The sequence below is a fragment of the Pundamilia nyererei genome, unplaced genomic scaffold, assembly GCF_000239375.1.
Source record: "Pundamilia nyererei isolate P.nyererei 1_Seehausen unplaced genomic scaffold, PunNye1.0 scaffold00003, whole genome shotgun sequence".
NCBI classification, from domain to species: Eukaryota; Metazoa; Chordata; class Actinopteri; order Cichliformes; family Cichlidae; genus Pundamilia; species Pundamilia nyererei.
The window spans coordinates 6,059,927-6,087,810 of NW_005187404.1; the positions used below are offsets into that span (position 1 = coordinate 6,059,927).

The 27,884-nt window shown below is 40.2% G+C and overlaps 1 protein-coding gene across 1 annotated transcript; it reads right to left on the reverse strand.

The window, feature by feature from the left end:
- Positions 1–5,809: 5,809 nt before the first annotated feature.
- cpda (carboxypeptidase D, a) lies at positions 5,810–26,042 on the reverse strand. The gene is made up of 21 exons (XM_005720779.1): positions 25,173–26,042; positions 24,323–24,570; positions 19,602–19,744; positions 19,090–19,259; positions 15,607–16,004; positions 15,308–15,499; positions 14,587–14,754; positions 14,235–14,344; positions 13,981–14,083; positions 13,109–13,251; positions 12,853–13,022; positions 12,442–12,744; positions 12,146–12,341; positions 11,863–11,998; positions 11,530–11,676; positions 10,585–10,683; positions 10,439–10,500; positions 10,064–10,195; positions 9,736–9,921; positions 8,129–8,231; positions 5,810–7,877 (listed from the first exon to the last, which is right to left on the reverse strand). Exons 1-21 carry the CDS (start codon positions 25,820–25,822, stop codon positions 7,651–7,653), a joined length of 4,086 nt encoding a protein of 1,361 aa, XP_005720836.1. The 5' UTR covers positions 25,823–26,042; the 3' UTR covers positions 5,810–7,650.
- Positions 26,043–27,884: the final 1,842 nt, after the last annotated feature.

The window sequence follows — 27,884 nt, forward strand, 5'->3', positions numbered from 1 at the left end:
GTGACCCTGCTATGCCCACCTTCTTAGGGAATCCCTCTGCAGAGGAACCGAGAGAGCCAGGATCTTGTTAGGTTTTGCCCTCAACATCATATTTATACAAAACTACATTTTCAGTGACCATTTGAACCCCACTCGGTCGCGACAGATGGCCACCCCTTTCTGAGCCTTGTTCTGTTTGAGGTTTCTTCCTGTTAAAAGGGAGTTTTTCCTCCCCGCCATTGCCAAGTGCTTGCTCATAGGGGACTTTGGGGCTTTGTTAAAACAACCGCTGATAAGTTCAGTGGTATCAAATTTAGGACTCAGCAATTATGTAAATGGATGGTTCGTCATCAAGTTAGGAATACTTCATTTAAAACATATTCGCCAGTCATATTTAGTTGTGTATAAATATGAATTCTGGGACACTAAGGCCAAACAAAGAGTAGTTTGTACAATTGGGGGGAAAATAAATAAAAAATTGGAAGAAATAGATGTGTCATTGTTTCATGTAGATTTCAAGTAGCACAACATTTGATGTCATCATATTTTTGTTGCATTTGCAGTGCCTGTGTTATATTCTTATGATTTTGTTCATTTGAGGTGTATATCTTTCTGCCTTGCTTCATATATTTACTGTTTCTTGGCTAGCTTTAGTCATGCTAACATCAACACAGGTAGAAACAGATACACATCAGAGAATCAAATGGAAAATAAAAAAAATCAAAATATAATTAAGTTTCAGATTACTAAAGCTATCAATGGATCCACCGTCCCCATAGTGAAAACACATTTATATTATGTTCAAGTCAGTTGTTATCCAATTTTAAAACTATAACATTCAATAATGTCTATTTTTAGTTTATTTTGTTAATAATTGTTTTTAGGATTTTCAGAAAAACTAACATTATACATAGTTTGTACTTATTTCACTAAGTAACATTTTATTTGTGTAGCACTTTTCAACATAAAAACCACAACGTGCTTTACTGAGAAACTAAAACATAAAAACCACAATTAACCACAAGCAAGTTTTAAAAGATGAGTTTTTAGCTGTTTTTTTAAAAGAGATCAGTGAGTCCGTAGATCCCAAGCTCAAAGGGAGAGAGTTCCAGACTCTGGGGGCCACAGTTTCAAAAGCTCTGTCACCTTTTGTTTTCAGCCTCATATAATGGACAACCAGCAAGCCCTGATCACATGATCTCAGGGACCTGCTGGCGATGTATGGATATTAAAGATCTCTGATATATGTCAGTGCCTGTTCATCCAGAGCCCTTAATGTTAAAGTCATATTCTTAAAGCGTACTGGGGAGCCAGTGCAGCTGGATCAACAGGTGTGTGACATGAGAGTACTTGGAAGACAAGGTCAGAAGCCTTGCAGCAGCATTCTGAACACCCTGCAGACGTTCCCAGGAGGCATTACATAAACAAGTGAACAAAGAATTACAGTAGTCCAAACGAGATGAAGGAAATGCGTGTATGACAATTTCGAGTTCTGAGCATGACACAATGGATTCAGCTTTGCAATGTTTCTTAAAATATAATAACAGGAGCAAACCAGAGATTTAACATGAGCGTCCAAAGTCAGAGCTGAGTCAAAGTTTACTCCAAGATCCCTAGTAGAGGATTTGGCAAATGTAGCAAGAGGACCTACATTTTCCATAACCTTGGGCACAAATTTATCGGAAGCACAAAGAAGGACTTTGGTTTTCTCCTCATTAAGTTGAAGAAAGTTATCAGCCATCCAACCTCTAATGGAGTCTATGCGCCTATGCAAAATTTGTAGTTTGGAAACATCTTGGGGCTTAAAGGAGATATGCAACTGAATATCATCTGTATAGTAGTGATAAGAAATGTCCTTAAGAGTGCTCAGAAGGTGCTGAAGAGAAAGCAATTACAACAACAACAATAAAGGTCCCAAACAGGACCCTTGTGGCACACCTGGCTGTAGCTCAGGCAGGTAGAGCAGGTCATCTACTGATTGGAAGGTTGGTGGTTCGATTCATGGCTTTCCGCTAGTCTACATGCCAAATATCCTTGGGCAAGATATAAACCTTTTACATTACATTACATTGGTGCATTCATAAATGCACTAACAGCTTGGGAAAAGTGCTTGTGTGAATGGGTGAGATTGAGTGAATGAATTAGTTGTATAAAGCACCTTGAGTGCTCAGAGAAGAAAAGCATAACCAAGTGAATCATGCACAAAACAGAGATTTGAATGGAAAACTGTTCTTGAAGTACACAGATAGAGAGAGGGTTGTGCAGGAAGTGCGATTTTTATTGTGGTGGAAGCAAAACAGCGAAAGTAAGAGGGAATTCATGATGGTATTTATTAAATGTGAAATGTAGTTTTGATCTTCTTTTGCTGCTTGTTCAGTCAGTTTTGGTTGAAGAGTGACAAAACCTGCAGCTTCAGAATCTGTGAGATGTTGGCTTTCAGCCACAGCGGCATGTTGGGCGAGAAAGCCGACAACTCACAGATTTTGATGTGTTGGGGCCGCACTTTGTGTTTACATGTTTGTGTCGAATCTGTTTGCCTGCTCTCATTTGCTGTTTTAGCTGTTTGGTGGTTGTTAGCTTTAACCTGAGATTCTGGCGATTCTTACAAAATACATATTTATTCAAAAATCGATTCAGGATTTAATGAATCAATATCGCATTATTTAAGCTATAATCGATTTGAACTGGAAAATCTTTTTTTTTTAACCCACTCCTATGAAATATTCACACCAGGCCATCTGACAACAACAGCAATGCCACATTTATTCATCATTCTTCCTCGGTTTGGTTTCAGCAGGCTGTCTTGAGGATGTTTGCATGTCTAAGTGCTTTGAGTTGCTGCAAAAGGATGATTAGATTTGTGGATTACTGCAATGAATAGTGGAACAGATGTACCTAATAAAGTGGTTGCTAATTACATGTAGCATGACTTTGTTGGTCTATACATCATGCTTTGTTCTCAGATTGCCTGATTGTATAAAGTTTTCAAAAAAAATCTACTCTACATTAGGCCTGTGTAACCAAGGAAACATCTGACCCCACTTCCGGAAATCCCTTTATTGTGGCGGGAATGAACTCTGCATAAGTTTCGGGTCAATCCGCTGCATCTCCCCTGCTCTCATCACTGCTGCTGCTTCTGTGGTTGGTGTGCTTGTCCAAAACTCAAACGTGGCAATGGCGGAGGAGCGCGGCTAAAAACTCTTAAATATTACTCTTTCTGGGTCACAAAATAAACTTTTAAGTTATTTTCAAGCAGAGGCGGAATCAGACATTTTATACACCCGGGGCTTAGCCCTAAAAGGTAGTATGCATGTGGGATGGGGGGGTGTTAGAAATGACTGAAAGATTTATTTGGCTGTGTTTTGAGTTTTGTTCAAAAAAGAATGACTTCATATGGGAAAAACAAATCACATATGCAGGACACCTTAAACTAGTTTGCTAATCAAGCAGCAAGGCAGAACAAAATCAAGACACGAGGACTAAACCCCAACTCAACCAGATCCAGAACTGATCGGGAATTAAAACAGGACTACAACAGTTCAAAATCAGGACTACTTTAGGACGTAACCAAAACAGAACCAGAATCAAAACACTGAAAATCATCATAGACCTGCACTACACTTATTTTTTAATTCTACCAAAGAACACTATTTAGATTGAGAAGTTTATATAATTATTTAGCCTTGTTGTGCAAACAAGCCTGCATAACTTAATAAATATAGAATTTGAAAAATAACAAACCTAAAAAGATACACTATGTACGAGATACATGAGTACCTATGATACGGTGATACTTTTGGTAAACAACCATGTGACTAACATGTCTCACCTGCTCTTGTTCCATCTCTGTTCTGTCCTCTCTCTCTCTCTCTGTGTGCTGACAATCAAGCCAAACACCAACATCATCAAATATACAGTTGAAACCAGATATTTACATACTCTTCAGATAAAAACACAAATACCTTTTAATTGTAACATCAAATCAGACTAAATGTTTATTTTTTTAGATGGATAAATATAAAAAACATATTTGTTAACTTTAAGAGTAAAGAGAGAAATTGTCTGTATTCCTTAATAGCAAATGGCACCAAATTGTATTCAAAATTGAGCCACACTTATGCAGGTCCACAATTCTTTTCCTGGTGTTTTGGTTGACATCTCTTGATTTTCCCATGTCAAAGAAACAGGCTCTGTGTTTTGCCTTATACGCATCCACAGGTGTGCCACCAATTTACTCACATGGACTCTACTAACCTATCAGAAGCTTCTTCAGCTCAGAATGGAATCGTCTGCAGTTTTCTTCTTAATTAACAATAAACTTAGTGTATATGTACTCCTACATTTGATAAAAGTGATGAAAAAATAGCTCTCGCTCTCTTTATTCTGATATTTAACTCATTCAAAAGATATTTCAATATTTATTTATCTAAAACAAAAACGTTTACTCTAAATTGATGTTTAACAGTAAAAAAAAATCTTCTTGTTTTTTCCCTAAAGTGTATGTAAATATCTGGTTTCAACTGTGAATATACTGCTGTGTATTGAAATTCGTCTTGTTTTGCATACAGATATACTGAACAACATACAAGCATAATATATAAAATAACAATAGAAATAAGGGGCTTCTTTCAAAGAAAAAACTCAGGTAAATGTTAAGTTCATCAGTAAATGGTAAATGGCCTGTATTTGTATAGTGCTTTTACTAGGCACCCCTAGGCACCCCAAAGCGCTTTACACGCCCAGTCATCCACCCATTCACACACACATTCACACACTGGTGGAGGCAAGCTACAGTTGTAGCCACAGCTGCCCTGGGGCAGACTGACAGTACAGTACATAACTGAAACCAATTTAGAGTGCTTTATTAAGCCGTGGAGGGTAACAACTGAAAATATCAAATAAACACACATGTAAGCTAAGACTTTCTAAAAAAAAAAAATGGCATTGTTGTTCGGCTTTTCACTTCGCAATTTGTTGTTTCACTCGAGGAGCAAGTAACATAATATGGGTCAAGTGATCAGTTTGATATCAATCTTTTGTGATACACAGTCATATTTACATTATTTGTACAGTACGAATGATTTGCTTTAGTAACTGGTAGAGTTGGATGTCTTGAGACCAGTCTTGGTCTCGACGGACTTTGGTCTTGGTCTCGCTGTCTCAGATCGACATAGTGGTCGGGAGATTTGGAGTCAATAGTACACCCTAGACAGGTTGCCAGTCTGGCGAAGGGCTAACACATAGAGACACAGACAACCATTCGCTCTCACATTCACACCTATGGGCAATTTAGATTAATCAATTAACCTATCCCCACTAACTGTATGTCTTTGGACTGTGGGAGGAAGCCAGAGTACCCAGGGAGGACCCACACAAACACAGGGAGAACATGCAAACTCCATACAGAAAGGCCCTGCCTGATGGTGGAATTGAATTCAGAACCTTTTTGCTGTGCAGCAACAGTGCTAACCACCGTGCTAACAAATACTGTCTGTAGCTTTTGTTTTATACAGTTGTCAGTCAGGTATCTAACTATGAAACAAATTATACTCCAAAAGGGGTTCTGAAAAAATTACCCAGGCTTAAGCCCAGTAACCCCCCGCCGATGCGTTCCATCGGTACAAGCTACCACCACGTGCAGGTATCTGGGAAATAAATTCCCTCATTCCTTTTTGGCTCAGTTTTCCTCAACAAGGGAATTTGACAAGTGAAAAATCCCCAGTTTCCTACTAATTTAGTGCAAGCAAAAAAAACAAAAACAAAACAAAAAACTGCCTCACGATTAAGTTACTCTCATTTCTTTATCATACAAGTAAACACAAAAGCAACGTGTTGTGAGAAGTTTTATTTGATTGTGTTCTGTGAGTTTTTGTGCACATCACAAAGAGGATTTTAAATGTTTTGTTGCATGTAGTTTCATGGTTAACATGAGATGCTGCCCCTTTTACAATTACCAACATTATTTACAGTTGATTCCAGTTCATATAAAATGTTCACACAAAACTGCCCGACTGTGGCACGCACTTAACTTCAAAGCTGCCACTCTCTCTCACACACACACAGTTTAAGAAAAATAATGTACAAAAGTGTCTCCCTACACAGATGTCAAGAAATCTCTTCTCAAACTGAAAATCAGGGCACATTCTTCAGAGAACACACCTGTATTGCTTCAAACTACTGCCATGTAAAGAAATCACAGCATGAATTTCCAACCCAGGAGATACTTAACAGATCAAGGATCCAGCGCAGTGATTTGAAATGGTGCTGCTGGGGACTGGAGCCTGTCCCAGCTGTCCCTGTTCCTCACACAGTGACAAAAGGGTCTCTGATGGACTACCAACACAAAAAACTTCAAACTCATAATTATCTCAATCACTGCAATTTAAAATAAGTCAGGAAAGATATAAGATTATAAAACCTTTATATGGTGTGGTATGGGTGTTTTAGACAGTCATGAATGGTCTAAACCTGGTTTTCATTCTGTGATCAAAATATTTAGTACAAAAAAGGCAAAAAAGGCCAAATATATTCAGATAAAAACTCAAATCATAAAGATTACACATAGTGATCTGTGATCAAAAGGTGATGGTCACAAAAGTAGTAAGTTTCCATATACAGAAATTATCTTGCAAACAAACGTATTGTTAAAACAAAAAGGAAATAAAAATACATTCTTTTTATGATTACAGATTTAAAGATTCATTGTTTTTTGTGGCCAAAAATTAAGTGTGATTCTTTCCAATTTGTGCAAGTCCCTCCAACCCACATCACCCCCCACCGTACATATATCAAGTCCACACTCCACTTTCTGGTAAACATTTCATTCAAGCCTTGTAACATTCTCCCTGATGGTTCCACTCATCTTTGGAAGGGAGGGGGTGGCAGAAAAAGGAGGCAAGAAAAAAAAAAAGTTTCTCTTTCACTCCACCTGAGTATAAGATGGATCAAATTCCAGTATTATGGTATTATATTTCCAGTATGTTACTTTCAGCCACACATTACAGCCTGACTGAGACTGTAAACTTTATGGAAGCCAAGGCACAGAACTGGATTCAGTCTCCCAAAGGCTTGGACACAGAGAAATAACCTACTTTCTAATTCAAAGCAGTTATAAAAATAAATACATGGTGCTCACAGACATTAGTGAAGAGAAACAAGGAAAAATAACGCACTTTTATCTAAAGTTATTTGGACATTTCGGCTTGATGTCTCAGCTGGGCAGGATGTGTGGTCGTCTTAGAGGATACTTGGTTGGCTCGGATAACAACAACAACAACAACAACAACAAAAAACACAAAACAAAACAAAGAAGCAAGCTGCTGTAAGGGCTGGATGACGACAAAGGTGGAGTGAACCACTTTCTCCACCCTCCTTTTGTTAATTTCTTCCTTGCTCCATATGTTGAACAAGTTGATCAGAGAAATCTGCAAGGAAAAAGAAGAAAAGCAGCCCCTGCAGTCCAGACACTGACAGGATGGCAGGGAGAGGGTCCTCAGAATATACTGGTGTAACAGAAATAGTCTCCATCCCTTTCATACTGGCCATAAAAAGAGATGGAGGTCAAGTTCATGGTGGTCCTCGTGGGTCAGGTGTTTGATCTTTGGGAGACAGCGAGGAGGGGGCTGAGCTTCAAATAAAACACTGAGCAAACAAAAACTTTTGCTGTGTTCCTCAGATTTTGTTGGCATACAACGTCTCCTCGTCGCTTTCGCTTTCGTCCTGAAACTCGTGGGCAAGCAGGGACTTTTTGGAGCCCATAGAGGTGAGCCGGACCTCGTCGTCATAATCGTCTCTGTGTTGGCGCAAACGGTGGAAGCCATCTTTTTGGCGATTAGACTTAGCGGCACACACGCACCAGATGATGCACGCTGTCACCACCAGTGCTGTCATGGTGGCGGCTGTGGGGAGGAACAGCATATGCATGCATGACTTGGCATTATGTATACTTTGTTCTTAATTTAATAAAGTTACACTCTTTCTCAAAAGAGCTGAGATCTACAGTAACTGCCAGTGGATTTTACCACCATTAAGACTTAATTTGAAATACATAATCTACTGAAAATCTATCTTGTTCATGAACAAGGAGCATAATTCATGCGACGTCAGCTCTCAGCAGGTGACAAAAAGCTGCATTATAAGACACGCTTACCTGCACTGGCTACAACAAACTCTCTGGGAAGGCCAAAGATGTTGTTGTCCATGTCAAACTCTATGATGATGGAAGTAGCAGCTTCAAAGGAAGATACCACGACCTAAAAGATAGAAGAAATATTTAAAAGTTAGATAGCAGAAAGTTGTCAAACATAAGAATCACTTCTCTCCTGTAGTCATCAGAGGCTTCTTAAAAAAGTCGATGGTCATGTCAATCAAGGCTCTTCAAACAGATTTCCAGGATTTCACAAACAACTCAAAAGATATTTGAAGCATTTGGACCTCAAAGTTTCATTAGGGTTTTTTTTTTGGTGCTTTTATTAAAGGACTTAAAACTTGCAACAAAAAGAAAACATCGAGCTGTTTTGTCAGAGAGGTAAAGTGTTTAAGCACTCTGCTGAAGCTCCTTGGAAGTTGGGCTTGTTAACTATCTAATCAGCAAGAGCTACTCGCAGGTGCGCCTGCTTTGTATAATCTGGTGCAGGTTGTGTCTGATGTCTGAAAAAGTGCTAAAAATCTCAATTTACTCACCCCAGAGGTAAATTACAAGAATCTCAGGACTTACTTTTTGCAACCTGCTTGATTGTTTTCAGCAGCAAAGAAGCGATTTCACGATCCAGTGTAAAGAAAAATGGGAAAGCTGTACTTAGTTAGGAATTAAGGATTAAAACCACATTTTCAGACCTTTTTTAGGGATGTTGACTGAAAATACACCAAGGAGTAAGTACCTTAATGGTTTCTTCCCCCCCCCCAGTAACCGTATATTTTTGTTGCAATATATATGATAAACACACAAAAGAACCTGAAGGGGCACAACCAAAACTGACACCACTCTTCTTTGCAGAGGTATGAGATGCGTCCCTATGGTCTAAGGCAGAGTATTCGGTGTCCTAAGAAATATGGCGAGACGATTAAGGAGAGAAAATATTTGCTGGCTCCAGCTTATGATTTGCACCTTGTGTGGGAGCAAAAAGAAACGGACCACAAAAAACCCTTGGATGACAGATATATAAGGAATGCCGCCGCTCTTCCAGATCTTTTAGACCTGCCACGGAGCAACAGAGTTGTCACTACTGAAGAGGGAAACTCCAGTGACGAGCTCATGATCCACGGTTTCACAGTGCGAGACTACCAGCAGATTTATCACTCAGTGGTGGATCCCTTGCTCTTTAAGCCATGCGGGAAGCTCGCAGCCTACAGTCTGGATCTTGGACACACCATCAAGGAAAATCTGTTTAGAGAGCTGGCCTACCCCATGCTTCAAATGGCAGAGCATCCAAAAGGAAAGGTGGAGGTGATGGAGAGATTTTGTCTACTACGTCCCACACCTTGCATAGATATAGACCATAAATGAGACCTGTAGTAGAGTTATTCTTATTTATGTCTTTATGTTGCTTCATTTTGTTCATCTGCAACCCTTGCGTGGGATGATTGTAATAATCATATTTCTAATGTTTTTGACTAAAAGCTTCAAATGTTTTAAATGAAGCTCCTCATGATAAACCTCTGAACAACAAATAATTACCGTGTGTGCGTCTGTGTGTACAGCAGTAAACTATTATATTATTCTTCCTGCGAGCGAGTACATTCTGTTGAAGACAGTACCTTCTGACGCTGGCGTTGGTAGCCTTCAGCAACTGCTTCAATATTGTGAGTGCCAGGAGCTAGCAGGGCATGGAAGTAGCCACCTTCCACAGTAAACAGTCTCACTCCTCCGTTCAGTATAACGATCGCCCCAACAATTGGTTTTCCACTCTTGTCTCTCACTATGCCTCGCACACCTTTATGGATCTGGAAGGAGCAGAAACAAAGAGAAATGCGTGGCTGTATGACAGTTCATTAAAATACAAACTATGTATTACAGCAGCCATAACTTGTAAAATAAATAAATGTCAATGTCGCTGCAGTTGCCTAATAAAATCATGCATCATACCTCTACCAACATGCTTAGCAGAGACTTCTTGTTCTCAGTCCAGAGTGTGGCCAGCTGCTCAGCGGGAGGAAACAGACAGCAGCCAGTGTACACTGTGATTTCTGGACAATGACCAAAGTCCATATTGAAGTCCTGGAAAGGAGATGTGGACATAAGCTGATGCATTTCCTATGCTTTACTTCTCATTTTCACTTGATCAATAACTCCAAAAGAACTTCAAGATTCTCAGAATTGTCAAGGAAGTTTTCAAAACAAACACTCTTGACTCCATTTCCAATTAAATATGAAGTAGTGCCTTTTGTTTTTAGATTGTACACAATGACATGATGGATGCCAACTTAATTACAGAAAATGACAGCACAGACACACACTTACCTTCATGCTTCCCAGATGACTTTGTCTCTCCGCTGCTCTCATAACTCCATCTGGGATGTTGCCTAATGAGTAAAGCAAAACTTGGCCATTAACCACTTATTTGCATGACCGACATGACAAAAATATGTAGCAGTCGTATGACTTACTCTGCCCATTATTTGAACATTCAGTGTTCCCAAGGTGCATTTTGGGGTGATTGCTGGCATAGACAGTTGCCAAATACTTCAAGGTGCCTTCATTGTCAACTGAAAAACAAAATAACTGATTCAATAATTAAACAGTGAAACCAGCGATTTTAAGGAAACTGTTTTCTAATGATTTATTTATCTGCCTGCAATGGGGAAAACATGGTTCTGCCATCAGCTCTACAGACCATCAGTTACATGTTTACTATCACCAGGGGGCAGTGTCACAAACAACTGGTCTGTGGGCTGCTCTCACTTGTGCGCTTGCTGGTCCTGCCAGCGACAGAGAGGAGCAAAGTTACGAGATAACAAAGAGCTGAAGTGAAACAGAGTGATAAAACAATGAAAAGTGTCCACTGCAGCAACAATCTGTGCTTCACCTTCTGTATTTTTTTTAAACTTTGATATCTTAGTCTCCAAGGTGTCTTGACCACTTTCATTTTTCCAGCCTAGTTTTCAACCAGTCAGCATTCAACCTATACATAGGCCCACATACACTGCCGTGCTTGTTTTTTTGTGACCGATACTGAAAGGCACTGACCACCCCCGTGTTTGGAAAACAGTGCATCTTTTGTAAATCACCCATAAAACTAACAACACCTATGAGCGCTATTTGGATATTGGGTCACATGCTATTTTTCCCTGTTTAGTAAATCTTGCCCACAGATGAGCTACAGCAAGCGTTGTTGGGTTTCTGAAAAGGCCCACAAGGGAAGTTTGCCTCATTCACATGTCGCTTTCTCCAAACTCAAACAATTTTATTTTAATGTTTCCTGAATCTCATATGTGTGAAAAAGTGGTGCCCAGTGTCACGTTGCACTCATGCAGCATCAGCAAAGAGCTATCCTGGTGTTCTCAGATTTTTATACACAATATACTTTTTGTTTCTTGTCATAGTGGTATTACCAGTCTGGACAGGCTTGTCATAAGGATAAGTGGCAACAAGGGCGCCTCCATCAAGGGCTACAGACAGAGTGAAGCGGTGGCTTTGAATGAAGTTCATCATCGCTCTGGTCTCAGGTTGGGGATCCACCAAACGCTGTGATGCGTTGCCTGTTAAAGAGGACAGACAGACAGACAGACAGACAATCTTTTTTTTCTTTTTTCTTTTGTAAATGGTACATGTAAACGTCAACCATTTCTTTTTTTACATTCAAAAGAAATCTTGACTTGAAGAGCTGATCTTTTAAATCTGTTTTTCATTTCAGCTTCACACATGCAGAAATCAAGACAACTGACCAAAGAAGTCTGTGTCCAGGTCCTTGCCATGAGCGTTGTTCGAGCCCTGGGTAGATTTGCACTGCTTCTCAACAGCCCGTTCTCGTCCGTCAGGGTTTACAGAAGGAACAATGAATATGCGAGTCTCGTTGATCAGCTGGAGAAGGATAAGGAACAATTACAGTCATATATTCACAGGTACTAAATGTTCATTGAGAAATAAATCAAGCTTTGGCTCCCTTAAAGCCAAAACGAGCTGATAAAAATGCTGTTGTTATAATAATAAAAAGGTCTTAAGGCACACCTTGGTGATGGCTGGGTTTTTGCCATAGTTGATAGACAAGAAGGCAGCAAACTCCAGCAGCAGCTCTGTCCCCACTGGGGCATTACCATGGATCCCTGCTACAAAGCGAATATTTGGCTTGGACGGTTCAGATTCTCCTGGTTTGTTAGAGATTTCCAAAGCCCATATGGTCCTATACTCCACACTCTGGCCCAGGCTGGACATAGAAAAGAAAAAAAAAGAAACAATATAGGTCACTGCAGTAAAATAAAGACTGGTTCAGACTCACAGTTTAGGGGAAAATAAAATCTTCTTACCTGTGTAAATATGTAATGTGGGGAAAGTTAAGCGTGAGGCCTCTCAAGAAAGCCGACATCTCTTTGGAGGGTCGGTAGCGGAAGTTGCTCTCGGTGGCTGTGTTTTTCACCAACTCATCTAAACCCTGGCCTACAGAGAGCTCCTTGATTAAGCTCTGAAACTCCTTCTCAGATGGGTTCTGTGTGGGTCGGGGGCCACTGGAAGAATGACGGTTACCCTCTGACCGCACAGATGTCAGCCTGAAGTCCACCACCTCCACTCGATCCTTCGAGACTGTGGCGTAGATCGTCACAGGCTTATAACTAGACAACATAACAGAATAACAGAAATAAAGGTCGCAATAAGACAAAAACATACTGAAACTAGATTTCATGTGGCTACTATGTTTTCCTTCTGAATAAAGCTGTTACCCATGAGCAGAGGCAGTGATAGCGTAAGTCCCAGGGACCAGCAATCTCCAGTAATCTCCAGTCTGAGCTGTAGTAATCTTGTGGTTTATCTTCTCGACACTAATGGTGGCATTGGGAATTCTCCTACCATCCCACATATCTGAAACTGTGCCCTTCACCCCAGTGTGAACCTAAAGACGCAAATGCCCACAAAAACATGAGTGAATGCAAAACTACGCTGAAGGTTCAGGATAATGTTGAGATCTATGTTTACTACCTGGTGTATAAACTGAAGCAAGGATCGCCGGTTTTGATCCCAGTATTTTGGGAGGTCCTTGGCCAGAGGATATTTGACACAACTCAGCTCAATTGTCACCTCGAAACAGTTTGTGTGTATGTAGTTCCAGTCTTGCATGCCACCTGGAAAAAACATGCACTCCTTTTTAGAGTCATATCAAGAAACTGTGTGGGTAAATAATCTGACAATTTCATAACAGAACATAAAAAAATTATTTAAAAAAAGTTATTGTGAAAAATATAAAAATTAGGGAATTCTTTTCTACATTAAAAATATACAATTTACACATTGATAGAATAAAAATCACATTTTCTTTTATTCCGGTGAAGAGCCCAAAACCTACTTTAGAACTACAAGTCACCATAGTGCCTTTAGGCTGCACTGCGTTGTCTCAGGAACACTTTTTTCCCTGCCTTCTTGCCAGAAAACATAGTTTAACTACTACTGATGCAGTGCCAACACTCTCTCATGCAAATAGCTGACCACTCGGTTACTAAAGACATACTGAGGGCAAAGTAGAAAACTATCCCTCAGGTCTTACCAACAAAAAACTGAAATCTTCTCTGTAAAAACTGAAAGCTGAGTACCCCAGGCTAAGAAGGAGAAAGACCACCCAGCTTGGTATCAGCGCACATCTTAAGGGCGGCATACGTGACAGTATAGCAGCAGAAGTGCACATAACATGGGGTATATCTGTGAAGGCATCATTAATGCCTTTCTTTCTTTCCTTTCTTTCTTTGCCAGGAAGAATTCAAGTAGATCTTAATTAAGGCTAACCTCTTATATAAAAGGGTTGCGTGAATTTTTAAAAACATGGAGTATGCCAAAATTAATGAAAGGTGTAAGCATACCAGGAACACTATACCACTGGGCACCATTGGTTATGCCATCCTTAAAATAGTCATTAGGGTACAGGTCCTCACAAGGGTGTCCTTTGTGCATCAGAGGATTTTCCTGCATACAAGTAAAACCAAACAATGGTCACTGTTGTTGTCAAGTTTTCAAACAGTCATTCCACAGATTTCAATGAGCTTCCATTAGTACTAAAAGTTGAAACCATAAGATTCAGGCTCAAACAGCTCCCACAGCAACGGTGTCCAGTTACCTGTGAGTAGGCTCTAGAGACCTGCTGAAAGACCTCGTCATCAGGCGACTTGCTGTAGTAACTATTCCCATCTTTGTCATCATCAAAGGGGTAGTTGACCACCAAGGACCCTGAATTGCACAACAAAAATAATACAGCGTAAAACACACACATACACACAAATAATAATATCTGAATGTGTGGGTAGGAAAGAAAATGTAGTCTGTGAACATAAAATTATTTTTTGTTACTAAAAACACTAATTATCATAACCATAAAATATAGAAAATATTTACAAATTTTAACAACACTTAGCAGATCACCACATTCAAAAGCTGGCCGCGACACTGAAACACCACTGTACAGTACGTGCCTCCGTGGAGGTTGGCTGACAGGACGAAAGGGATGCTCTTCAGCCATTTCATCGCAGCTTTAGTCTCTGGCTGTCTGGGTTCTGTGATGTTGGCGAACTGATCGGGAAAGTTGCGGTTCAGGTCAAAATTGTTGGTGTTGTTACGCCCTTTGTAGCCATTTGTATCACCTGTCAGGAAACAAACACCGGTGAGCAGCCATCTACATGCATCCATAACCACAGCATATGCACATCCTCGGCTCCTCCTCCACAACACTCCCTTACATAGGCAAACAACAGTAGCTGTTAGCAAACACAGGATATGCCCTGTCAAACTTTCCCTTAAGTCAGACACTTATGTATGACTTCATACACTTCCTTTTGTGGACACTTACGTGCTCACAAAGGGAAATGAAAGCTATTTTAACACAGACGGCATAGCATGGAAGGAGATAATATAATTCTGCCGAGAAGAACAGCTACTCCTCATATGTCTCTCTCCAGGGTCAATTGCTTCTTTCTTTGTGACCACTAAAGATATCAAGTATACACCAATGTGGTGTGGTCAGTTTGTAATGCAGTTTCATTAGCAAAGGCAGTAATTTAATCGTTGCCACAGACTCAAGGAACGCTTAGTCAAATTACTGTTTAAGGCCTGTAAGGTTACACCTTACGTATCCAAAAGCCATAAGTAAAGCCTGTAAAGAGCTCTACAGAATATGCACATGCCCCTTTTACTTACCTTCCTCAGCTACCTCGTAGCCATCGGGATTCATCGAAGGCATGATGTGAATGCGGGTGTTGTTGACCAACTCGGTGACCTCTGGGTCAGTACCATAGTTACGACACAGGTACTCTATGAGGTTGAGCATTAACTCGCGACCCACCACTTCATTGCCGTGCATGTTGGCCACATATTTAAATTCTGGCTCACCTGGGAGAGTGTAACAGACAGAATGATGCTCTCTGGTTTGCATTTGATGTTTTTCAAGATTTACTGGTATAAAAAAATTAAACATTAAATCAAATATCATCACATACCATGCTCATGAGTGACAGGGTTGTCTGAGATGACCATCACATACAGCTCACGCTTTTCTACAGACTGTCCAATAGAGTAAAGATGGGTAATAGAAGGAAACTCGCTGCTGTACTTCCGTAGAAACAGCTCCATGTCTGCATAGTTGTGATGACGGAATTCCTGTGGCTGGTTGGCCAGTTGGTGTGAAGTTGGAGAAACAGAAGTAACCACCGGAGTCTGGGTGGAACCAGAAGAGCTGGTAGTGGAATTTTCTGGATGGCTGATGGACTGCACTGAGGTTGTAGCCACAGTGGTGCTGCTACCTGCTGCCTCACTGACCACAGGTGTCAAGGTAAAGTTAAGCTCTTTTGCCTTGCCCTCAGAGACCTCGACACTGCTGACTGTCACTGATATGTACCTGTACAGTGAAAGAAGCACATGTTGAAGAGATTTAATCGGTTATACAACACAACTTTCCACTGAGTGTACCATAAGAAAACCATTTCTTTTAACCAAGTTTCGATCCAATTATGTACGTCAGGTATGTTTTTTAGGAGTCATGTAGCTTGCTATGCAGGCAACGTGTGTAAACATAGATTATATTTAGTATTTGTTCTTGTATTAAAGACAATCACAGGAAAATATTAGAGACCGTAAAATGTTATGTTTAAGAATGTTTAAGATACACACTATCGGGACAAAAGTTCTGGCCCGCCTACATGTTACACCTACACGGCCTCCTTGGCAATAGAAACGCATGCAAGTTCCTGGCACACAGTTTTGTGCTGATGTTAATGACGCAGGAAGTTAACAGAAGGTTGGAGACTTAATTTTACGATTCAATCACTCAGTGACCCTATTCTGTAACTTTTTATCCCTAAAGTCTTGTAATAATACCACTTTAATTATTCAAGAGACTATAAATTTCACTAACTGGTTTGTTGCAACAGTTGTATCCAATTGTGGCTGGCTTAGAAGCTGTTTTTTAGAACGTACAACATAACCTGTGTAAGTGACCAAAACCACTACCAGTATTCATACTTTTGCGTGATGTTTTACATGTTATCCTGTAGTCACGTCTGAGCTTTTATATGCGGTACCAGATTGTTTTTGCCTCATATGAGCCCTTATATTGAGGATATGATTAACTTTCCTTATATTGAAGTGATGTAATTCTCTCAAAAAACTGCAGCAAAATAGCAGCTAGAAATGCATAAGACTATTCAAGAGCAATAAGCCAATCACAATAGCTGTGAGCTTCATCGAGGTGTAGTTACATTTCCAGGCAGGTACACTAAAGGCATAGGGGTAGGGTTTCAGTGGGGTTTGCAGCTACCAGCATCATATACACAGGGTGGATTTAAAACAGATGAACAAATTCTGTCTAGATAGCACACTATCATTCAGTCAACTCCTTAGACTAACTCATTAAAAAAGCTGAATTCAAAAATACTTTTGTCCATATAGGGTATGGTCGGTAGATGCCTCTGTTTTAGTGAATAAAAGTTGACCTGAGGCAACAGAAAAAGACACACGCAACTTACTACACAATACTGGGTGTTAGTTAGCCCGAGATTAAGAAATCGTTTTGTTTTGCGGGCTTTTAACTTCACATTAGTCTAACTTGCATTACTCTTATATATACCGTATTTTTCGGCCCATACGGTGCACTGTTGATAAACTGGTCTGTTTTCATTCATAAGGCGCACCAGATTATAAGGCGCATTAAGCGAAACAAGCAACGGCATTCGGCCTCCAGCTTCACTGTTTATTTTATGCTAACATAGCTTTGCTAGCGATCACGTAGCACATCATGATATATCAGCTAACCCAACTTCAGTAACCCTACAAATGTCACTGCTGTTTAGTTTTCCGTCTTCATTTATGTTGGAAGTGATAGCAGGCCTGTACATTTTACTTTTTTCAGAAATCTTTCAGTCAGAACATGCTATATCATGTGTAGGTGGAAACTAGCGAGCTAAATTGCTGCTTCAAACTTCCAACTCTGTTAAATTTTATAAATTCTGTTTTCATGGATGCCTGGATGGTAAACTTAATTGTTACACCTGGTAAAGCAGCAACACTGATCATTTTATTGCAGATGAATGAATTTGGACAGTTTTTAGCTCTCAGTGATGCCGCAGTGTTCGTTTGACTTTGGGACCTGAAGCGGACGACCCAGATTACTCCGCGAGGCTCCTGACTATGGCAGCCGTAATGCTCAGACAATCCATCAAACAGTGCGGCTTCGTAGCTTACCAAAGTCGCAGTAAAACATTTGACTGATTTTTGAGCGCCTTGTAAAATTTAAAAATCAGTTCGAGGTCAGTAGGCACAACCAGAATTCATATATAAGGCACACCGGCTTATAAGGCACACTGTCGATTTTTAAGAAAACTAAAGGATTTTAAGTGCGCCTTATAGTGCGGAAAAATACATTAAGCAAAATCAAGGTTTGTCTAACCCAGACCTTCCCAAAGTGTGGGGGGCGCAGAGCCATTGCAGGGGGGGGGCGCGGTATGAAAAGGGGGAGAAAACCCCCCCCAAAAAACCGCTTGGACACTGCTAGCAGGGGGCGCCCACACAACCGCAAAGCAGGGGATGAAGCATCGCTGAATATGTTTCCAAACCAATTTCATTCTAAGCCAAAGACTAGAAAATATGGTGAAGCATATCTGCCCTTTGGTTTCACCTGCACAAGTGCCGAGGTAGGTCTCCCCTGCAGAATTGCTTTTCCCTGCGTCAGGAGCAGCGCTGGGCTCTTCAAATCACGGACAAACAGTATCCCACATTCTTGATTTTTAGTTCACAAACACTTCTCATAATGATTAACTACTCCTGTCATTTTGGAGATGTTAGCTCTTTATACAGTAAAGTTACAGTGGGACACAAATAACATCAGGCTGATCCTGCCACGATTTGTTTCCCCTGTCTAAATCATGTATTCCTCGTCCACACATTAACGCAAAAAAGGAGTTTAAAAAAAATCTCCATTTTCAGTGATTCGAAACGCCGTTTACATGTGGACGAAAGCTCCAAACGCATAGAAACAGCTGCGTTTTCAAAAATACCCATGTAGGTGTGGACGTAGCGTAACAGAGTTAGTAGTTTATTTTATTACTACCTGTAATTTATTGCAGTTTACTTGTATTTGCTTAATTGTTTACTAAATGTTTGAGGTGTGAAATAAACTGCAATGGAGCAAAATATGGGTGTGTATGGTTGGAGGATGTGTTTGTGCGCGTGCGTGCGCACGCGGGGGACATTTTTCTTGTAAAACAAAGGCGGCCCTAGCAAAAAAGTTTGGGAGCCACTGGTCTAACCCAACAAACGAGTCTAAACTCTATCAAAAAAAAAAACCCTTGGTAGCAATCAGCAGGGAGCAATCTGCAACCTCTGGGCCGTCACTGGTCACTGAACTGAAACTAGAGATCTGGCCCAGCATTAAGTGTTTCCACTAATGAATAACCTCTGTTTGTAAAAAACCTGTTATGTGCACTCACCCTGGAGCCACAGCTGTTATGTTGTATGTTCCTGGTAACAGAAGGCGGTAGTAGTCCCCATATTCCCCCGTCGTCAGGTTGTGGCGAACGCCTGCTACCACAATGCTGACATTGCTAGGGACAGCACCACTAACTGCATCTTTCACATAGCCACGAACACCGATGTGCACCTGGAAGACAGCAGTAATATGAGTGCAAAGAAACCCTCAGTGGTTATAAAATCACTGGTTTGACTACAGTTGGTATTAATCTATAAAACACTTGTAATAACGTGATTTTTTTAATTCACTGAAAATACCATCTTTGTGGCTTTAGGCTAATTTTTTTCCACATTTTTTTTTTTATTGTATGCATTTTCTTAAATGACCATTATGATTTTCAACAAAAGTTAAAGAACCTTACACTTGGCTTAAGTGGAGAAACTGCATGACAGAGATGTTGATTGTGCTATTATTCTTTTATATAAACAAACAAAAGACACACATCTTATGGACAATTTATTTCTTATGTACCTGTTCTATGTAGGCTAGCAGGGATTCCTTGTTTAGATCCCATTCCCTTTGGAGCTCAGAAGCAAAAGGGTATTTGCAACAGCTCAGCTCCATGGTGATTTCCAGACAGTTTCCATGAATGTAGTTGTAGTCCTGCATCCCTCCTGGATAAAAGAAAAAGAACATAAAAAACATGTACATAAAAGCACAAGTTAGAAACAGCTAAATCGATATTAAAGTCACATTTAAAAAGATGCATGCAAATGATGCAAAAATTACATATTCTACATACTATGCTGCCCTGAACGGTAATCCAGCAGTGCCAGAACTGTTTATTATACAAGAAGATCTGTCTGTAAAAGTTCAGGTCTGTCTTTGTCCCCCTCAGTGCCAAAGTTTACAGAGGGAGTTAGTGTGGCAACAAGCCCTGACATCTGGGGTTTGCAAGGCACCTTGCAGTCCAGTAATGCAAACAGAAACACACACAGAAGGGCAGGCTGTTCATCCCTGTGGAACATGAGCAGGCAGTCAGATGCTTCCTGGCTGCAAGGTTTCCATGACTCCTGGCTTGGTGGCCCCGGGAACCAAATGCAACAGACACTTCTGCCCCCAATCCTGTATGCCAATGATGTGCGGCTGCTTGCCCTACCAAGTGCCCAGAGTTGTTGGTTTGTTGTTACACATTTCATTGTTTCTATATGGGCTTCGTTTCTCTTTTTCCCCCTCTGCCCTCATCCTACACAGTTGAGCCAGGGGGTCTGTCAAAATTTATATAAACCAGCTTACACCAGCCTCAGTGAGGAAGATGCAAACCACAAGACAACAGAAAATGCTGGCACACAAAATTTGTGATGCACAACAAAGCCACATGCAAGTAAATCTGAGAAGGAAAATGAACACAAAAAAAAAAAAAAAAAAAAGCGTATGGAAAGCCCCTACCTTGTCACAATACTCACCACCACTTTAGTCTACACTACTTGCAATCATTTTCTTAAAAATACTAATAGAACTACTATTATTTGTACAATTTTATGATTGCTTGTATAACCCACTGAGTATCTTCCAAATAGCCATACTGCTGACCATTTTATAAACCTGGTCTGCTTGCCTGTTGTATTATTTGCTTTACTATGTTATAAAAAAAACACAGTAATGAAAATCTCAATGAATCTCTTCCACCCTAAAGACAGATGGTGATATGGTACACTCAACTCAGAGAGCAGCCTCGGAAAAATACAAGTTATTCTGAGTCATCCCTCGTGAAGCGACAGCTGTTTGGCTGCCCGAAACTCAGAGTGTCTGCCAGTTCACTCAATGGAAGCTGAAAAGGGACATTACAAGCAAAGTGATGAACTCTTCCTATACCAACACAAATGCATTTTTACGGCTCTATAACCTTATGTTCGTACCAACCACTGAAAGATTCCCTTTCTAATACACAGTCATTGCACAAGATGAGGGTCAAAATATAGTCATCATTTGTGTGTCTACATTGCATAAACACCAAAGTTTATTTTGTAAAGGGGGTTCAACAGTCTAAATAAAGAATTCCAAAGACTCCAAAGCTAGTCTTTAATACAAAGCTTCCTTCTTGCTGCAGCTAAACAAGTAAACTATCTGAAACTGTGACTTTTAAAGCTACCAGCCAGATTTGACTCTTTAATAGGAAGCATGGCCTCTGGGCTTATTTGGAATATGGGTGGTGTATTTAGACGTGGCAGGGTAACGCTTTAATCACTGTGTTCACAACAGAGAGAGTAGGGGCATTGTCAACCAAGCAGCAAACAGGTCTTAAAATCTCTCACCTGTTAAAGTAGAATAATTGCAGTAAGTGGCATTCCCCTGTTTCAACTATGTCTAAATCTAACTGCCTACAACAACATGACAAAAATAAGAAGCTTGTCTTTGGTCATAAGATGTTAGCCAAGTCTCGCTGTCTTCCAGGCAAATCACTTAAAGCAAACATCCTGCATATGCAGGAGTTGGATAAACACACAAAAAGGCCTAGAGCAGCCCCAACCTTACATGCCCTGTCTGTACCGGATCCAGTGACACACCCTGAACTCAGAGTGCTGATTTAAGAAGCTGAGTCAAACATTTAAGATAGCAACCCAGGGCATAGAGTATAAATGTCAGGTGACTGGGTTTTTTAAAAGTGTGGTTATAAGAGGCGTGAGTGAACTCAGACACTGGCAGAGCAGTCAGATAATCGTGGCTGTGGAGCGGTATTTTCATGCAGTAAAATTAGATTCAGGACCTTGTTCTCTTGTAAGTGTCTATGCAGCGACGCGTTTCTTTCAGCACAGACAGCAACTAAATGAGCCAAAAATATTTCAAACAGATAAGACCCTGGAGACAGCAACGCACATCATCAATAACACCAGATCTGGTTACATGAACAAAACACAGTTCAAAAGTAAGAGCACGCGAACAATAGACCGTGTCAAACGATTATAGGTCATGATTACATGTTATGCACAATTATTATTTCAAGCTCTGACTCCCAAACAACAAATCCCTTGTACCTGATTCCTGGAGCTTTGCCTGGATGACTAATTACATCACACAATGGCCTGACTGCTTCCATCATCTGCCATTAGTCCGGTTTTAGTCGTGACATTTCATCCACTGTGGCATGGCAGACAGATGAACCCATTGTCAATTCAAAGGTTGTTCTTGGCACCACCTTCATCAGTGAGATATGAATACTATCGCTGCTAAGAGGTTCAATAAGTGTCTCATACTAACAATGTGAACCTCCACAGAGTAAATAGTGGATGTTTCAGTCAAGGATCCATAATATTTAACCTGAACATTAATTTTTCTTTCACTGTGCTTCTGATAAGTACGAGGATATACTGCCTGCTATTTAAGCCTTTAAGGTGATGATTTAGTGTTTTCTTTTCTCTAAGTGGTAAACAAATATTGTTCCATTTAATGACAAACTGAAACAAGAACAAATAGTGCTTACTTTTAACCCATCTTTATATTCAGAGTTTCACTGCATAGACTATAAAATCAGCTGGGAAAATACAGGTGCATTCAGTCAGATGACACTTAAGTATTTTTGCTCAAATAGCTGGCTAACAGACACTTTTATAAACATAACCTTCTGATTAGTAGATGACCTGGCTCTACCTACAGCCACCCAAGTAAAAAGAGTAAACGACACGCTAGTTACACAAAGCTTGAGTTTAATCAAAGCAGTTAATCTGGTTGAGGCAAATCCACCGCTAACCTGACATCTACTACAGCGCAATACAGAGGAAGAGCAGTTTGGTAACCCGACGCTCCAGACACATCACCAACTCCCAACCCCTCAGACAAGCCAACAAAACAAAGGTTGAGAGGAGCATGCTGACTGAGTTTCTGGCCCTCAGGTTCAGAGAAGAGCTTGTTTTCAGCCTAAATTACACTGAAGTCAAGGAAACAAAACAAACTGCTTTTAGTTTGGTTCATGTAAGAAACTGATACATGCAGTGTATTGACAACTGAAAAGAGTCAGCCCACAGAGCCATAAGAGGCCTCCAGCTCTAAAATGTTGCATAATTACAGGCTTTGGCAGACACAAACACGATGAGCAGTGCACTTCTGGTTTTGGAGTAGGGTCAAAATCCCGAAGCACTGTAAGCACTTAAGCTCTTTGTGTTTCAAAGCACTAAGCATAAGACCTCTATTCTGTTATATGTACATGTATTAAAGAGGCTGTGAACTGGCTATCATGTGTTAAACAAGGCAGCGAAATAAATGAACCCTAGATGAACACTGCGTTATGTGTTTTACAAAGACGTCTTACTACTAGAAATCAGGAAACAACTGTGGGAACTTTTGGAGGCAGTTATTGTGAAGTTTTATCTAAATTAATTTTAAACTCAATGATCAATGGGACAAAAAAAAAAGGAAGAAGAACAAAGAAAAAAAAAAGAAAAAAAAAAGCTTACCCCCCCACTGAAAATTATTTTTCAACCGCCATCTTTGCATGAATTGTTGCATGGATTTTGGAATGCCATGTCCCGCTATTATAACGGCTCTGTTTTAACCAAGCTTATATTTAATGAAGAAATAAAGAGCCTTAAAGAAGGTTTACTACGTGCCATTTCTGGAATGTGGCATAATGTTTTCTCTGATGCAAATGCAGATATTTTGCATGCAATCTATCATGGAAAAATCTTTAAAAAAAATCTTTAAACTTCACAACATAAATAGTTTGTTTATCTGTTTTAAGTGATGGTGCTGCCTGGATACTCTATATCTGCACTATCCTTCACATCTCTAGAAGATTGCTTGCCTGCAGTGCATGTGTGAAGAAAACTGAAATAATCTCTAAGCCAGACCCTTCAAACAGCTTGCAGCCTACATACAATGCAAACAATGCAGCTGTAACAGAAAACATTCAGCTTGCAACCACACTCACCTGCTTGGCAAAGTAGACTTTCCAGAACAATGACTAAATAACCATCTTACACAACAATCAGCTTTCATTCAAAGAAACAACACACCGGTTCCACTGATCTCCATGCCTTCACACACACAAAGTGTCTCAGTTTGGACTGTTATGTCCTTGTCCAAAAACAAACAAGGACATCATACGTTTAGTTCTAGCAGAAACAAATATTATATGATTAACGAAGCTCAGTTTATTCAGCTGAATCCAGTGAGATAACCTCATTTACCCTGATAGATTATTGAGGGCGTTCTGCCCCGCACAGATCAATAAGAGCAAAGAAACTTGGCTGTCTTACCTGGCACGTCGTACCACGCCGCTCCATTAGTAATGCCATCTTTAAATGTTTCTTCTGGCGTATCAGGACAGTGAGGCTTACCGGTCTTCATTACAGGGTGGTTCTGAGAATATACCAGGGCCAGGTGGCGAAACAGACCATCGTCCGCCGACGGGCTGTAGTGACCTTCTTGATCGTGGGAGGCTGAGTCATCAAAAGGGTAACTGGCAACCACAGTGCCACCATGCAGGTTCCCTGACAGCACAAATCTAAGGAGATAAAGACAGATTTATATCACTAGCTTTAAAGCATAAAATTCACAGTGCTCCAAACTCTTTGTTACCATAACATTCATGTCTATACTTGCCATGAAGTAAAGAAAGAATCTAACACTAAAAAGACTGTCAGCCTGAGTTATGAACAATTGACTTGATCATGTTTGACTGCTGACACATCAAATTATTCTTGGCTGAATATCATGAACAACTATAAAGAATAAGGACTTTAACCAACCCCAGCTTTAACGCTAGAAAGGCTCAACATATGGACATGTACATTAAATTAGGATGAAACTGTGAACCTTTCTGTATAAAAAAGTGATGATGAGAGAGAAATGCCTATAATGTAGGATGACCTGAGGTGCATCCCCCCTTTGCAAAGAGCTGTGAAGCTAGTGTGACAACTTTTACTCTGTGAACCTTGCACTTCCTTGTCAATGATGGAGTTGCTCTTTGATCTCCACAACTAGCTAGAGAATAACTGGAAACAGATTAGCTAAAGTATCAAAGCCACACGAGTCAAAACCTCAAATAGCTGGACAAAAACATCTGGTATCTGCGTGTTTAAAACAAATAACGCCAAAAATACTGACTTTTTCTCCTGGATCCATCTCATCACTGCCATCACCTCGGGGATATTAGCTGGATCCACGGTGGCTTTGTCGAACTGGTCAGGAAAGCTTCTGTTTAGGTCCTTATTTTTGGCGTTATTTCGACCGCCGTGATCACCACTGCAGTCCCCCTCTGTGGACTTCTCAAAGCCGTCGGGATTCATGCTGGGCATGATGTAAATATCCGTGCTGTTCACCAGTTCAGTGATGCGCTCTTCCTCCCCGTATTTGGTTAGCAGGTACTCCACTAGGTAAACCAGCACCTGTCTGGATACGGTTTCGTCGCCGTGCATGTTCCCAACGTATTTAAATTTAGGTTTCCCCAGTGACTTCCTGTCGGGGTCCCTGGTGATCCGCATCACCCACAGCTGCCTGCCCTCCACGGACTGCCCTACAGTCGACAGGTTAGCTATGTGAGGGTATTTCTGGGCTAACGACTGTAAACGTTTTGTTAGTTCATTATAATTGTAGTATATGTCGTAAGTTTCTACCGCTTCCTCCGTAGAGGCTCGGGCGCTTCTTGTGCCGAGCAGTCTGTCGTCGCCAAGAGAGACGACAAAAAGGAAAAGAAAGGCGAAAAGTGACACCCGTAGTTTCAGCGTCATCGAGACATGTTCCCAGTTAGCCACCATGTTGACCTGTCTTCTACTTCTACACCATCCGGAACTGCTAACTGAACAACAAACACTACACTCAGATATTTTGGTATTTGGCTCCGCACGGACGGACGTCTTTCCGCTGCCACAGTTGTTCTGGCCTGCCTGTTTCCATCTACTTCCGTTCACCTCACAGGGGCGGAGCTTCGTGGTGACGTCAGATTTTAAGGTGGGCCGGAGTAGTTCCGCCTTTGACCCTTTAAAGCCCGAAATAATTGCCAGAAAAAATCTATTTGTTGAAAACGGTGTTTATTGAACCTGGCCATTAAAAAAAATATTGAATAACAATTTATATATATTAGCTTTAATTTGTATCGTACTTGGTACATCCGTCTTTTTTGGTCATTTATTAAAATAAAAATGCTAAAAATGTAGAAGAAAATTCTGTATAAGTCCCAAAAGCACTCAACAACTCATCAAATATACTACATTTGGCTTTAAAAGGGTTAATTTTACTGGAATGGGGGACTGATATAAAACAGAATACCGTCTATTTTGTACAGTTTTAAAGCATTTTAAATTCATATGGTATTTTGATCTCTTAAGTATATTATTTCATACATTGAATTGTCTTTTTTATTTTTATATTATTACATATGGTTTTTAATTTATTATGTGGCCATTATGGGCCTCGACTAGACAAGAAGGAACTGCTAAAAGAAAGGGAGGTCTGTTGTCCATATGAACACTTTATCTGCAATCTCTTCACAAAACCAATGTTTAGAGCATAGAAATCAACGCTTTAGTGTCTGGAGAACAAAATTATCCCAATTTGTCAGCTGTTAAGCATGGGGGGTAGGAATATCCTCCTGTGGGGTTGTATGACCACCACTAATGGGAAAGAATGGATGCTACCAATATTAGCAAATTCTGGAAAAGTGCAATCCAAAGCATCTCTCAGAGCCTTCAGATTTCAAAAACACAAACTCTCCTCACATTTTCCAGGCTAGGATGTACATGCAGCCTGGAAATCTTTCAATACATGTATTTTTCACCTTTCAAAGGTTCTGAGGACACTTCAAAATGCTTTCAAAGTGCTTTGTTTTCCCTGAGCTGGTAGCAAGTTGTCAAAGTTTTTGAAACCCCCGAGGTGTTTAACTTCAGACAGCTCTGGCTAAACTATAACTGCAGGGGTTAAAGCTGCAGCGGCAAACTAAACTAGATCTAATAGGTTTAGCATAAGGGATCTAAGAATTTCAATGTGTGGTTTACTTATCTGTGCTGTTGCTTCCTGCTGTTAGTCATTATAAGGAAGTCCCAATGTGTCCTGATTTTAAAAGCTGAATTTATTTTTCTAAGTAATTAGTCTCATTTCCACATTAAAAGATTCAAGAAGATGCTCGTGCTTTCCAATAATTAACCAGCTTTAGTACTGGCTAATGACACTCCTTGGGCAAAATACTAAACCTTGAGTTGCCCCTGATCCGAGTGTGAGTGCATGTTCATTCATTCATTCATTCATTCATTTATTTGTTCATTTCAGGCACAACAAAAATACATATATTGAACATAAAGTGCACAAAACAAAAACAAAAATCACCTGAAAAGGAGTGGGACGAAGAAAACTTATTAAATCCCACCCCTATACTCACTCATCAACAAAAAACAATAAGCTTCCCGCAGCTACGCCCATCGTTGCAACCAAACAAACCATCAACAGCCCCGGGCACATGCAAGCATCTCAACGGCAGCTCGCAAACAACAAATAGAACCTTCATAACTGAATACAGAATATATATTAATTATAAATTGCGTTACCACAGGTAACAGGCAATAATAATTACATAGTGACAAACACACATACATATACATACATACATATATATCTACACACACATGTACATATATGTACAATCATACGCACACACTTTTTTTTTTTTTTGAATCCATACCAGCAATGGTAAGAGAACAGACATTACAGAGCACAACAAAACCATCATTGAGTATACTGTGACCAGACCAACTGTTTGTAGAGGAATTTAAATCTATGAATATTTTTGCATTGTTTCAATTGTAAACTCAGACTGTTCCAGATTTT

Coding starts and splice junctions, on each gene's coding strand:
- cpda (XM_005720779.1), bottom strand. CDS start 25,822: ATGGTGGCTAACTGGGAACATGTCTCGATGACGCTGAAACTACGGGTG. Junction 12,342..12,441: donor CACATTACATATTTACACAG/GTAAGAAGATTT, acceptor TTCTATGTCCAG/CCTGGGCCAGAGTGTGGAGT. Junction 11,677..11,862: donor CCTGGACACAGACTTCTTTG/GTCAGTTGTCTT, acceptor CCTCTTTAACAG/GCAACGCATCACAGCGTTTG.